The sequence below is a fragment of the Theropithecus gelada genome, chromosome 1 (assembly GCF_003255815.1).
Source record: "Theropithecus gelada isolate Dixy chromosome 1, Tgel_1.0, whole genome shotgun sequence".
NCBI classification, from domain to species: Eukaryota; Metazoa; Chordata; class Mammalia; order Primates; family Cercopithecidae; genus Theropithecus; species Theropithecus gelada.
Genome location: NC_037668.1, coordinates 208,044,595 through 208,058,643, shown reverse-complemented (window position 1 = coordinate 208,058,643; position 14,049 = coordinate 208,044,595). Strand labels below are relative to the sequence as shown.

The 14,049-nt window shown below is 44.8% G+C and overlaps 1 protein-coding gene across 2 annotated transcripts in view; it reads right to left on the bottom strand.

Annotated features, from left to right (window-relative positions):
• The window catches only part of SLC35F3 (solute carrier family 35 member F3), a 404,451-nt gene that overhangs the window by 84,817 nt on the left and 305,585 nt on the right, over window positions 1–14,049 (bottom strand). For both annotated transcript variants that reach the window (XM_025392151.1, XM_025392161.1), the window contains one exon: window positions 6,492–6,816. In XM_025392151.1, coding sequence (XP_025247936.1) covers window positions 6,492–6,816 — 325 coding nt within the window. The remainder of the gene's footprint in view (window positions 1–6,491; window positions 6,817–14,049) is intronic.

Here is a 14,049-nt window from a genome sequence, read left to right as displayed (position 1 = left end):
TTTTGCCTTAGGCTAGCCAAATCTGGCTATACATGAGGATGTGTATGCATAATTGCCATTATTCACCACCACACTCAAGCCATGGGCCAAATTACAAACTGCAGTCTTCCAATATTTTGTCAATTTTTTCTAAACCAGTTACAAAAATAAACAAACAAACAACAAAAACATCAACTGTAAGAGTTCTGAATATAGCTCATCACTTTCTGGGTGGATAATTCTTAGAAATCAGACAGGAAAGGCTGGGTGCAGTGGCTCATGCCTGTAATCCCAGCACTTTGGGAAGCCAAGGCGAGTGGATCGCTTGAGAACAGGAGTAGGAGATTAGCCTGGGCAACATGGCGAAACCTCACCTTTACAAAAACTATTTAATACAACAACAACAACAACAACAACGAAGAAATCAGACAAGAAATGAGACTGCTATAAGGTAGGAGGAAGGGTGAAGGTAAAGGAAATTTCCACTTGATCTCATCACTGCTGTATCCTCAGTTCCTAGAACAGCACCTGAGACAGAGAAGGTGCTGGAAAGATTTTATGGAATGAACGAAGTACTATCTCTCTCCTAGGATGAGGGGCCCTGTCACCTTGTTTCCAAAAGGGCCTTATGCTATAAAGAACAACTGTTGATCCTGGAACAACAGGCTGGAATGTGCCTGGGGCTCAGGGTAAGAAACACATCAGCTTTCTGAAATGTGAGGCCTGACAGCAGGAAGGCAAGGAGATGCTGAGATTCGCTAAATGGGGCTCCCTTGGCAATGCCTTAGCATTTACCATCGTGCCTGAAAAACTGTACGTATGTTTCCTGGAAAGAAGATATTCCCCATGTTTTCAGAACACTTGAGTTTGGCGAAAGTGACAATTAGAATGCTTTTTATTAACAGAAGAGTGTGACGTAAGTCTCAAAAAGTTGACAGTTCAAACAAGTTTCATAATACTTCAGGATTCACACTCAAAATTCTTGCTACTGCTCAGGAACTAGGCATCCTGTCCCCCAACAAACAAACACCTGACAGTCATTCCACCTCTTATGTGAATTGGGACCATATGCTGCAGCCAGTTACATAATTAGTACCATGAATCCTACTTTTGAAAGCAGCTGATTATACCAGAAACTTCTGGAGGCTCCACTTGCCTGGCAAATACAGCCCCAACTCCTTGATTGGGCACCCCAAGTCCTTCCCAATGGACCTTCAGCTGAATTTGGAGTCCCAAGATCTACTGTGCCCTTGTCCCTCACACCCAAGCTACAGCCAAGACAGTCTGCCCTCAGCTCTTGCCCCACTTCCTCCTTACATTTTATTTTATTTATTTTTTTTAATAGGAGACTGTCTCCCACTCAGTTGTGAGTTCCTTAGGGTCAAGAACAACAGCATGTGCCCACATAGATATCAAGGAAGTATTTGTTGACCTGGATTGACCTCCAGCCTTGTCCTTCATTCCATTTTCTACAGAGTGGCAGCAGGTGCATTTTGAAAGATCCAATCTGATCACTGCTTCCATGACTCCTGCTGATATTCACACCGGAAGTGAAACTCCTCAGCATAGCGTAGGAGGCTCGCCAGCATCTGCTCCACCTAACTGCCTAGTCTTCTCTCTCACCTTACCCCACTTACATCCTACATCCTGGGAAGAGCTCTGTGTTCTGTGTCCAGCCTGTGTCCTTTATGCAGGCTACTGTCTGCTTAGAATATTCTTGACCTTCTCCTTCAGCACCTAGAGAACCATCTGCTTGTCCTTAAATAAATTGTTTCTGGCTAACTTATTCATTTTATTATTTTTTTTTTTGGACACAGGGTCTCACACTGTTACCCAGGCTGGAGCACAGTGGCCTGATCACTGCTTATTGCAGCCTCAACCTCCCAAGGCTCAGGTGATCCTCCTGCCTAGTCCCCTGAGTAGCTGGGACTACAGGTGCACCATCACGCCTGGCTAATTTTTGTATTTTTAGTAGAGACGGTTTTGCCATGTTGCCAAGGCTGGTCTTGAACTCCCGGGCTCAATCAATCTGCCCGCCTCAGCCCCCCAAAGTGCTGGGATTACAGACATTAGCCACAGCGCCAGGCCCTACCTAACTTCTTCTAAGAAACTTTTGTACCCTGCCCCAGGACACATGTATCTGGGCCTTCCCCCACTCTCAGCTACCTTGCATGCACCCCCACCCTGTTTGGCTATCTCACTCCCTTTCAGGTTTTGGGCTCCTGGAGGACAGAGTCCATTTATCTTGTAGTTCTAGTGCATTGCCTAGAGAAGATGCACAGTAACTATTTTCAGAACAAAGCTCCAGATTGCAACTGCTCCACTCTGCTCTTTAGATTTTAAACGGCCAATGAATGTTACAGCTGCTAGACCCGATATGGTTCCTGCGTAAGTCTGGGTGGCAAGGTACACACACCCAGCCCTTGCAGGGTTTAAGATGAAAGGCATCTAAACTGCCCTTTTCCCTTTCTGGACTCTACTGTTGCTCAGATATCTGAAGCAGAATCAATTGGCTGGCTTACAGAAAGCCTGGAACTACAAAAGGCAGAGAAAAACATCTGTCACCACTGCACCGTTCACTTTTTTTTGGCAGCCGCGTGATAGCAGAAGGTCTCAGCACTTGCTTTTGAAAACAGGTCATTACTGCTGCAAATTCCTGGAAGACCTTTGAACAAGAATGAAAATGCCCCAGATCTGCTCCAGCTCTGCTGACCTCTCAGATCTGAAAAGCTGCATTCCTGTTCCAGGGTCAGAGGGGCCAGGAGGCTGTGTATCATCACACCTGTGCTCAACAGTCTCTCCCAAACACAGACCTGATATAGACACCTCCCTGTGCCTCCCCCAGATGCTGGTGGTCCAGGAGACTGTGGTTCCCAAGCAGCCGCCAGCATCTCATGACTGAAGCCCTCTCTGAGTTCTGGGCACTATTGTTTCCTCAGAACATCCCTGAGGCCAGCTTCAGTGAGAAACAGGGAAGATAAGGGTTGGGCTGCTTATCATATTGGAGAAGGAAGCAGCTCATTGTACACCTGGATGGTTGAGTGCTTGCTGGGAAGACTATAAGGCAGGGGCTGAAAACCCATATGAGGTTTGCCCATTCACGTCTAATTCCTGACAACAGTATCTGGTCATGAGAAGCCCTGATCAGTGTTCTTTTATGCCCTGTGAAGCCACTAGGGCCACAAGTTGATTTCTTCAGGACTGACACTTGCATGCAGCGTAAGGGTTGACACTCTTGTAGTTTAAATTGGCCACCATGAGGTAGCCAATGAACAAAGCACGGGCAACAGCCTTCAGTATAACCCGCAGAGGCTATCACAACACAGTACTGGTTCCTCGCATTTACACAACATGTTACAGTTTATAGGGCACTTTCATGTACAGCGTGTCATTTGATCACACAGCAGTCTTTTGTGCAAGACAGTGCATATATCATCACCTCCCATTTACAAATGGGCATCTGAGGCTCTGAGAGCTTTGAGGACTTGACCACGGAGCCTCCTGTCACGAGTGGCAGAAGACCAGGGCTCGAAGAGGACCAGAGCTCAAACATCCTCTGGGGCCCAGTGGATTCACTCATCAGTTCTACATGGTGAGGTGAGTCCTAGTTCTAACATTTGGTAAAATCAGCAGCATTAAAAAAAAATCTGTAGCTGGGACTCAACAACTCCAGGGCATTTACAGTTAAAGTGCAGCCCGTGGGCCAGCAGCACTAGGATTCCCTGGAAGTTCCTAAGAAAAGTGGAATCTCAGATCCACCCAGACCTACTGAATCAGAGTCTGCCTTCAACAAGACCCCAGGGAGCCTCACAGGGAGTTGCAGTTTGCGGAGCTCTGTGCTGGGGAACACATGCCTTCCTCCCTCCGCTCTGAATTCACCCTGGGGAAACAGCTCAGTTGGGGAGGGTTTAGAGAAAAGAAGCTTCCATCTGATTGCCTCCTGATAACTGCAAGAAAAGCTGCTGTATCTGTCCAGCTCCCCTCTCGGTGGAACAGGTCTCTGTTCATCTCCTTTTCTTCCCAGCTCCCTGCTGAACACCTTTAGCCAACAGACTCATCTCAGACAACTCAAAATCTCTCTGGCAATAATTTTGATAAAAGCATGAAGATGAAAGATGTGATTTCAGCCTTCCTTGATCTCTGAGAATCCTAAAGTCTGTTTAAAGTACTCCCAATATGAGCTGTGACGGAGTTGTGATTTCCTAAGGAAGGTCTGCAAGGTTAAAATGTTTCTCTCCTTTTGAGGAAGGATCTCTCTTCACCCCTCCAATGGTGTATATGGCTTGATTGACACGCCTAATAATTGGCTGGTGAATTAGCAGCTCTGCCTAGCCACGGGGCTAACACAGCTTACAATCAGAAACAAACAAACAAAAACCAAAAAACAAAACAAAAAAACAACTTTTTTAAAGAGCTGGAGCAGAATGTGAAGACAGAAATTGGGAAAGGTTTTAACAAGTTTCACTAATAAAGTTGGGATTATCCTCCCTCTTTTACATTGTTCGCCAGTTAACAGGGCAGTCACCAGATTGTTTTAATGGTTCTTTTTGAGCACTTTTTATGGGAAGACAATAGGTTGAAACCAAGGTGCTGATGTTTTTCTATGTATAACTAATCTTCAATGACCTTTCATTTTTTCCTACTTTGACCACATAAGCACCACTGATCTTGATTCCTTCTGTGTGGTTTTCAGTACAATAGTTTAATGGTGCCAGGCCTACCCTAAGTGGCTGGCGGTGACAGTCTTCTCCCCAGGTAAGTGGTAGCCATGGAGTGCATTTGGGACAACAGCCAGTGTTACCACTTGTGGGGGCCTCTTTCAGCCTGTGTGGTTGAAGGTAGCAGGAAAGAAGCATTTCATCTTCCCTCCCAAAAATTATTGATCAAGAAAGTGCATATAAGCTCACTTTTAGCATTTCATTAGAGGCAGTAGCATAGCATCCTAATCAGTTTTAATGAAAGGCAAATGCCTAATTACAAATTAAATACACGTAGGGATACTTAACTGTTAAATACATCATTTACTAAATATTAGCTTTTCTCTGGGACTATTTTACTCTTGCCTTTGGGACAATCTTGGGCCCTAATGATTTGTTTCCTTCTGTTTTTGGCTTCTATTCAGAAGGGGGTGCATTAAGTGCCTCTTTAGCAATTTCTGGCTGGTCCATGAGCCACTGGGTTAGGTCAACCCTGAGGATCAGAATTCTTTGCACCAAAGCCGTTTCACTAAGGGGACCTGTGAGACTGGCCATGTGATTCTATTCAAGCTCCATCAGAGCCCCCTCCTCCAGAATTCATGCTGTGATTTACAAGTAGGTCTTTTAAAGGAGCCAGGCCAAATTCCCTCTGAACATTAAAAAAGTATCACACCATACTTCCAGCTACACGTTTACAGGGACAAAATGGTAGATTCCCAGAAAGAAATTCTGGTCCAGGTGTAGACCTCCATTTCCAAACCTCTTTGTTCCTTGGACCCAATGATGTTTTTAGTTATCTTGTATCTTCTAAGGGGAACTTCAGGACATAGCAATCTTACGGGGGTATGTGTTTGGCTAGTGGGGTGTGGTGGGGACGAAGGCAGTGGTGAAGGAATGAAGACTCTTAAAGGCTCAATTTCTCCTCACCTCTGGGACTGATAAAAGATGAGTTTCCAGGGCCTGCTGTGTCACCTTGGCCAGCATTCATTTCTGGTTTTGTTTTTTTTTTTTTGTTTTTTTTTTTTTTTTTGACTAGGCCTGATTTGAGACAGCCCTTGACATGGCCCACAGAAGGCCTCTACTTTGGGGAAACACCAGATGCTCTCATAGGCACAGATGAGCGCCATGGGTCAACACCGACAATGTGACTCCCGGGGAGGGCTGCATGAGCCCTCCTGCATACTGAGGTAGAGGTTGAGGTCAGGGTTTCTGGCCTCTTTTTGAAAGGAACGTCATTCCAATGGACTCCATTTGAGAAAATAGAGTCAACAAAGTCCAGACACTGCTTTGGTTTTTACCATCACACCGGGAGATATTCAGACCCATGCAATTACATACCCGAAGCAGGGCATGTCTTGGGATCAGAAAGAGGATGAGTAAGGAAGTCTCTGCAGCAAGCATCTCCGTGAGGGAAGTCAGCTACAGGAAGCGTCCGAGTGGCCTGGCCCCATGGCCTTGCGGTCCTCACCCCAGCTTGCTGAGGCATGAACTGCGCTACAGTTCTCCCATTTCTAAGCTTTCTGGGAACCTACTACTTGCTGTCTCTGGAAGACATTGCTGCCTGCTTTTATATAAAGGGGGTCCCAGGGCTGAGGGGCAGGAGGCAGAGAGGCAGAGGAAGGAGGCGTTCACTACCCAGGGTAGAGAGAATTCGGCTCCCCACCCCTCTCAGAGAGCAGGTGCATTCACTGCGACATCTCTCCACCGGCTCCCACTGGCTCATCCCAGCGCCTGCCACCAGGGGCAGCTCTGCAGAGTCAGCGCTGGATGGAGCAGCCCCGGGTCAGGAGGCCTCCTCGTGCAGGACGCGCTTACCTGTATCTCTGCTTCACAGACTGCTTCTCTGTGGACTTGCAGACGTGCCCCACGTAGTACAACGGGAAGAATAAAAAGTTCCAGTTGGTGGCAAACCACGTGAGGGTGAAGGGCGCGTCGAACTTCCTGAAGGTCAGCTTGGCGAGCTGCGTGGAGCCCGCCCACGAGGAGCACACGCACAGCACGACCGCCACGCCCCAGAAGATCTTCTTGAGCTGCGCCCGGGAGCACGTCCAGCAGCGGCGGCTCGCTCTCCCGCCGGTCTCCACCCCGGCCGGCGCCTGGGCCTCCGCCGGGCCCGGGGAGTCCCGGGGGCGCTCCTCCCCTGGGGAAGAGAAGGGCGTGGTTAGCAGGGCCTGCAGACCTTCACCCCTGCACTTAGCAGGGCGCTGCCCTGCAGCCATTGTGACCGCCAGCTACCTGGGGGCCGCGGGAGATAGCGGGCGCAGGGGCGGCTTCTAGGACGGCTGTGTGACACCAAGCTGCAATAGAAAACGTTTACACAGGTTTTCCTATTCTCCAGAACCTGCACTCTCCAAGTGTGGTCCGTGGGCCGGGCAGCGTCAGCACCCTCCCCAGTCCGTCTCCGGAACTTGTTGGAAATGCAGAATTTCAGGGCTCACCCCAGGCCCCCAAATCAGAACCTGCATTCCTCAGGTGATCTGCGTGCTTTGGGAAACACTTCTCCAGAACACACAGAGCGGCTGAAATACCTCCACTCTCAGTTATGGCAGTTGACGAGTACTCACGTGCTCCTGGGTGCGGGGCAGTACCGGGGGCTGGAGATTCCTACAGGGCGAGGTCTTGACCTCTAAAAGATCCCAGTACCTTGACAGAGGTGGCCTGTTACTTAAAGGCACAGTTGGCCGAGACTCTCTCCTCTTATTTTGTATGTACGGCAAAAATAGAGTTCGCCACTCTTACTTTTCTATCTGCTTTAACTGGCTTCCTGCTGATAGCCTCCAGTCCCACTTCGAAGCTTTACTTAAAAACCACAACCTCTGGCAGCTGGTGTGTGAAAGGCCACAGACACTCCATTCTAGAGCTATGTGATTTCTGGAAAGCAGGCTGCAGCCCAAAGTTTGGCTCTGCCGCAGTGTTGCTTCCGCAGACCAGAAGAAGGTGAAAAGGCGTTATTTTCCACTGTTTGCTTTTTCATTCACGATTGTGTGCGTGTCTGTCAGTCAGCTGGAAATTTAAACAAAGCTGTAGCCTGTGTCGGGTGTCACTACGGATGGATGCAAATTTCCAGAAGGCAGTGTACCTGCCTTTTATAATGATGTTGTGCCTGGCACCGAGCTGAATGGAGGCACACTAGTGCTAAGAGGCCATTTTCACTCTAGGGGAGGAAAAGAGTCCTGAATATATTGGGGTCAAATGTGCTTTCTCTACATTGTTTAAACTTAATTAAAATAATTTTAATAACAAACTGAGTTTTGTATATCATACTTTCTGAAGCATTATGAGTCTATGAGGCAAAATTGTGATTAAATGTAACCTAGTTTTCAGCTGTTAACTAATATCGTTAACCACCGGCTGTGCTGTATCTGTTTCAGCCAAAGATAAAACGAAGCATTACATGGCTAGTCAGAGATAATGTACTTTATTGGGTCAAATTCTGTTTCGCACTGTCCCTATTGTGCTTCATTACTTGCTTTATGAATAACCTCCGTCCTTCTCTTACTTTTCATGTGCTCACATATCCAAGTTGGAAAGTCCCTGGAAAACCAAATGTCTTGCCACCCTCTGAGCTTCTGACAAGCTGTCTGTTCCTGCATGGGCTGCAGGGCAGAAAGATGTGGAGGACAAAAAGGAAGATTGATTGCCAGCCTTTTTGGGGATCTGTGTGCTTATGCCCTCCTACCAGGATCTCTTGATGTTCCTCACGGTGAATTCCCACAACTTAATGCAATTGCAGTTTCAGACAGAAGCATGCACATTTCAATTTACACACGGATTACCTGTCATTTTGAATTAGCATCTGCAGCTGTTCATTATCGGGATAATTTGCAAGGTGTGTTGGAGGTTAGAGGGGTTTGTCACTATTAGCATCACTGTCAAAAACTCATCCTGAAAAGATGATTGTAGAGATGAAAAAAAAGTTCACAAAAATAAAATGCAGTTTCACGGTAATAACTTCCAGTGAAAGAATGAACTCCAAAAGAGGCTGAATAAATTCAGCTCACAGCATGTTTCTTCATTGAATGTTTTCATTATAGCAAATTAAGCTTTAAAACGTAGCAAACTAGGCAGTGAGGCTGCATGGCTTTTACAATGAAGGAGAAAATCATCAAATCATGTAATTTGGTATTGCTACACTGTTTCTATGGATTTGGATTAAAGAAGTTGTTCTCTAACTTTGTAACCTCTGGATCCTCAAACCAAAGGAATACGAACAAAATACAAACAAAATTAAGACACTTAGAACTAAACTCACTACTCTGTTATTTGAAAATAACCACATTATAAATAGAACAACGTTTTACAAAATGTAATGCAGTTAACAGGCGTTATAAGGAAAAAAGATTCCACGCTTGGATAGATTTAGAAAACACCAAGTAGAACAGACAGATTCCTTTGCTGTAGGAATATTCAGGGCCAATGGATATTGTGAATTTCCAGGAGGCTGCTTCCCATATTATTTAAATTGTAACACCTGTGGTAGGGACTACTGTACTCTGGAATACACTTTGGGAAACACTGGAATATACCCATTAAGAATAATAGACAACCAAACCCAATTCATTGCAAACCTCCCACTTCACTATACTGCGTCTTTTATAATAATAATCACTTATCAGTTTCATTACCTCATTCTTCATACTGCTAAACACGTCGTACCTCATATAAATAAAAAGTATTCTTTATACATACGTCACAAAATTGCTAAATAGTAAAAAGAAAAAGCAATTTTTAATGATGTTAGCACCCAGAGATACCACAATTGACATTTGCTGCCGCATTTTCCCAGTCTTTTGTGTCTGTGCAACACACACACACATACACACACCCCTCTCAGCAGAACTGTGCCCCTAGCACAGATGAACACACAAACCCAGTCACACACCCAAACTGAAAAATTGGGATCACACTGTTTTTATCTTTCATTTATTTAACCTAACTTAAAATGAACAGCATGCACTTTTTACATCTCACAGGCCTATGTGCAGTGCAATGTATCCTCAGAGCCTTTCAATCAGACAGGAAATTGCTGTGAAACATGTGCCCTGTGCCAAGAGCTTTGGGTGGTCTATAAATAAGCGTAAAGCATGATTACCATTCTTCAGGAATGGACTGTCTATGTCAGAGTGACGAAAGATCCATGAAGGAATTACAGAACAATTACGTGTAAAATAGAGATTCGGACTATATAACAGGAATTCTGCAGAGAGTGTGGTCAGTGTGCATTGGGATAATAGTGAAAAGAATCAGAAGAGGCAGGTGGTTGGCCTGGGCCTTGGAGGATAGAACATAAAAGTAAAAAATAGGAGCAAAATTCAGGGTCAGGAATACCCATGACCTGACCAGGGCAGTGAGGATGGTGGTGAGAACTGAAACTCACTGCCACCTCGTCACTCTGCAATGCCTCATCTTGCTTTGGTTAGACATGCCACAGGAGAAACTGCCAGGTTTGCTGAAGGGACTGGAGCAAACTCAGATGTTGACTGATCCTACTTTATTAGGAAAGTGCAAACCACAACATCCATAACAAAGTAATACAGTTAGTTGAAGAACAAATGTAGAGTGACACAACAATTTTGCTTAGCAGATGCATTTATTTTCTACTATTGGAAGTGCACCCCACACTTCACATCATTTCCAGAGTTATTTTCCATGAACTGGCTTACTGATGCTCTGGCTTACTGATGCTCAAACAGATTTCAGACAGAAGGAGTTACAATGAGGAAGGCTATATCTCTTTTCAGAAGCCTTTCAAATCTTCTAAGTGTAGGAAATTTCTGTTTAATTCTGCCCCCCACCTCCAAAATTTCAGGTCAAGTGTTGCCTTTGTTTGATTTCACTCCTTTATCACAGTTGAAAGAGGCAGTGCCTCAAGGAAATCAATGCCAAAATTAGCCTCACACTGTTTACTGCCACAGCTCCTGGGACCATGGGTATGCAACTAGAAATACTACTTATGTCACCCTCACCTTCACTCTCCAACACCCCTTCCCCACTAACAATCCCTCTGTTTATGATCATCTTGTGCCTTAAATTCTAATCTTGTACTTTAGCCAGCAGTTCTGGGAGCAATGCAAAGCAGATTATACACTCTAGCCCAATGCTTATGCTGACAGATGCTGTAATTGTGGATTCAAGCATCTCCCTGAAGCTGTGTCACCTCTAAATTCTGTTTATGCTATTTAATTCATCCATAAATGCTGGAGGACAGGTGGGTTCATCCCAGTCCTGTTGCCTGAGTTGCTTCCGTTAAGCACGTGTGTGTGCGTGCGCGCGCGCAAATGCAGGGGGAGTGTTCTCATGTGTACTTTATATACTCCATGGCATGGTGAGATGTAACCATGCCTGTGTGTGAGCTTCCATTTTAGCCCTGTCTCAGTGTCCTGAGGGCTGTCAGGCAATTTGTTAAAACTGCATAAACCCCACCACCTGCAAAATCACACTTTTTGCTTGTGACCAAAGAGAGAAAGGATTCACACTCTTTGGTCAAACAGAAGTAGTACCTAGAGGCAATGTCTGCGTAGCAGAAGGAAAGTCTAGGTCACAATGGGTGAGCTGAAGGTCTAGTTTAGCTACCAACTCATTTGGGTACCAAAGCACACCCTTAGTCCTATGAACTGTCCACTGCTTAGGCCTGAGAAAATGATGAATTGGGTGCTTTTTCTTTTTCTTAATGTAAATCACTTCTACAATGAAAAGTAAGAAAGATTGGAAAGTCATTCATTCTCATCTCATAAAATGGCCCTTTTGAACTTTCAAGAGATCAATAATGTTTCTTTTATGAGCTTCCCCGAGAATAAGTGGACCCTTGTTGACTCCTTTCTGAAAAAGTCTCCAGGGAGTTTGCCCTTAGAAAGTGCTCAAGTCCTTTCTTTCATTTTTGTTTTTTAATTTTATTTTTATTATACTTTAAGTTCTAGGGTACATGTGCACAACGTGCAGGTTTGCTACATATGTATACATGTGTTATGTTGGTGTGCTGCACCCATTAACTCGTCATTCACATTATCAAGTCCTTTCTTTAGGGTAAGGGACCCAGAGCGGGTATCAAAGACCACCAGCTGGCTCGTGTGAACCAAGCCTTTCTAACGCAAAGGAGATAGAATTGCACAGGAAATGGGAGATGATGCCTTGCAACTGACATCTATCTCAGTAAGGTCTATAGAGTTATTTTAGTTGTTTACAGCTTTATTGAGATATAATTCTCATAGTATAAAATTCAGTTAACAACACGACTCAGTAAGTTTTAGCAAATTTGATTTGTGAAACCATTACCATAGCGTCGTTTTGGAACATTTCTATCATGCCGAAATGAGTTCTTGTGCCCATCTGAAGTTCTCCCTGTTCCCACCCTCAACCCTAGGCAACCATGAATGTGTTTTCTGTCTCTTTGCATATCCTGAACATTTCATATACATATACAGACTTTCACATCTGACTTCTTTCATTTAACATCATGTCTTTGGGGTTTATCCATGTTGTAGCATGTGTCAGCAGTTCATTCTTTTGATGCCTGAAGAGAATTCCATTGTATGGATATACCAAATTTGGCTTATCCATTCATCTATTGATGGACATCTAGATTGCTTCCAGTTTGGGGCTGCTATGAAGAATGCTGCTATGAACATTCACCTATAAGTCTTTGTGTGGATATATATTTATTTATCTTGGGTGGACTAGTTTTTAGGCCACTCATTCAACAAATCTTAATTGACCACCTACTTTGCGGTACAAGGCAGATACAACTTTTCCCTCATAGAGCTCGCTTAGTCCAAGTGGCAGTGCTTCAAGTACCCATATCTTTGAGGATTAAGGGCATCTAATTGCTTCTAAACAGGACACAATTAAGAGCTGCTCTGGAAACTACAGTTCCACCTTCCTCCATCTCTCAACTCCTGCCCCTTTTTCCTAGACTGCATGAAAGACAGGGTCTGATGAAAACTTTCCCATTTATTGATTACTGATGAGTACACCATCCCAGGACCTGGCCAACAAACTAAATAGCTTTTGCAAAATGAGAAGCTTAGAAGAAAGCTTTTGTTTATGGCCATTTGCAAGTGTAACTTATCTTCCAAACAATCCATTTCAGTCTTTGTTTGTCTTTTCTACTCATTAAATACTTGCTCAGTGAATTTATGTGTGACATTATTTTTAGGCAGTGATGTAGAGGAAAGGGGAGGAGACTTGCAGAAAAGGCTTTCACACATATAAGGCCAACTACGTGCCCCGAACATCCCAAAGCAATTCGCACTTCGCATGTCCCAACCCACTTGCCCTTGCCAGATCATCCATATGGATTCCTGGATTTTGGGTCAGAAAACACTGCCACCATTCACACGGGGCCGAAGCCCCAGTCATGTTCCTGACTAGCACAGGTTCCGGGGAAAGAACAGAATCTACGGATTATTGAAGTTAGATGTTGACCATAGGTAAAGGAAAAGGAGAGAGAATAGAGAATTAAAGGGGCAAGTGGTGGTTAAACACCCGATACATACACCACAATCTCTGCCAATAGATGTTATATATCTTTTTATACCCATCACGATGGTGGAGATCAGTAAGATTATTTCTCTTTTGCATATTGGACAGCTGAGGTTCTGAGAGTTAATATCCCAAGGGTACAAATCACTGAGAGGCTAAGGCACAGTTTTAACTTGGTTCTGTTTGACTCCAGAGCATCAGCAAGAATCGAGAATGTTCTCATTCCTCTCGTTGTCCCCTTTGAAAGCTGACCAAGGTCATGGTGCTGAACACCTCATTCAGAACTGCGTGTCACTAAAGAGGGACTTCAGGTTTGCAGAGGACAGAAACACATTTATAACATGGAAGAGACTGAGTGTGTATGGGACTCTGCACTAGGATTTGCTGTTCTGGAAAGAGGGCGTTATGGACTGAGTGATTGTGTTCTTCCCAAATTCATGTGCTGAAGCCCTAACATCCAGTGTGGTTGTGTTTGGAGACAGGGCCTCTAAGAAAGTAGTTAAAATTAAAGAGTCTGGGTGCAGTGGCTCATGCGTGTAATCCCAGAGGTTTGGGAGGCCGAGATGGGTGGATCGTTCGAGCCCAGGAGTTCAAGACCACTATTGGCAACACGGCAAAACTCCATCTCTACAAAAAAAAAATACAAAAAATTAGCTGCGCATGGTGGTGCTTGCCTATCGTCCCAGCTGCTTGGGAGGCTGAGGTGGGAGGATTGCCTGAGCCCAGAAAGTCAAGGCTGCAATGACAAGTGATTATGCCACTGCACTCTAGCCTGGGCATAGGAGTAAGACCCTGTTTCCAAAAACAAACAAACAAAAAACCAAAAAAGGTTAAATGAGATCATAAGGATGGAATTCTAATCTGGTAGGATTAGTGTCCTTATAAGAAGAGACAC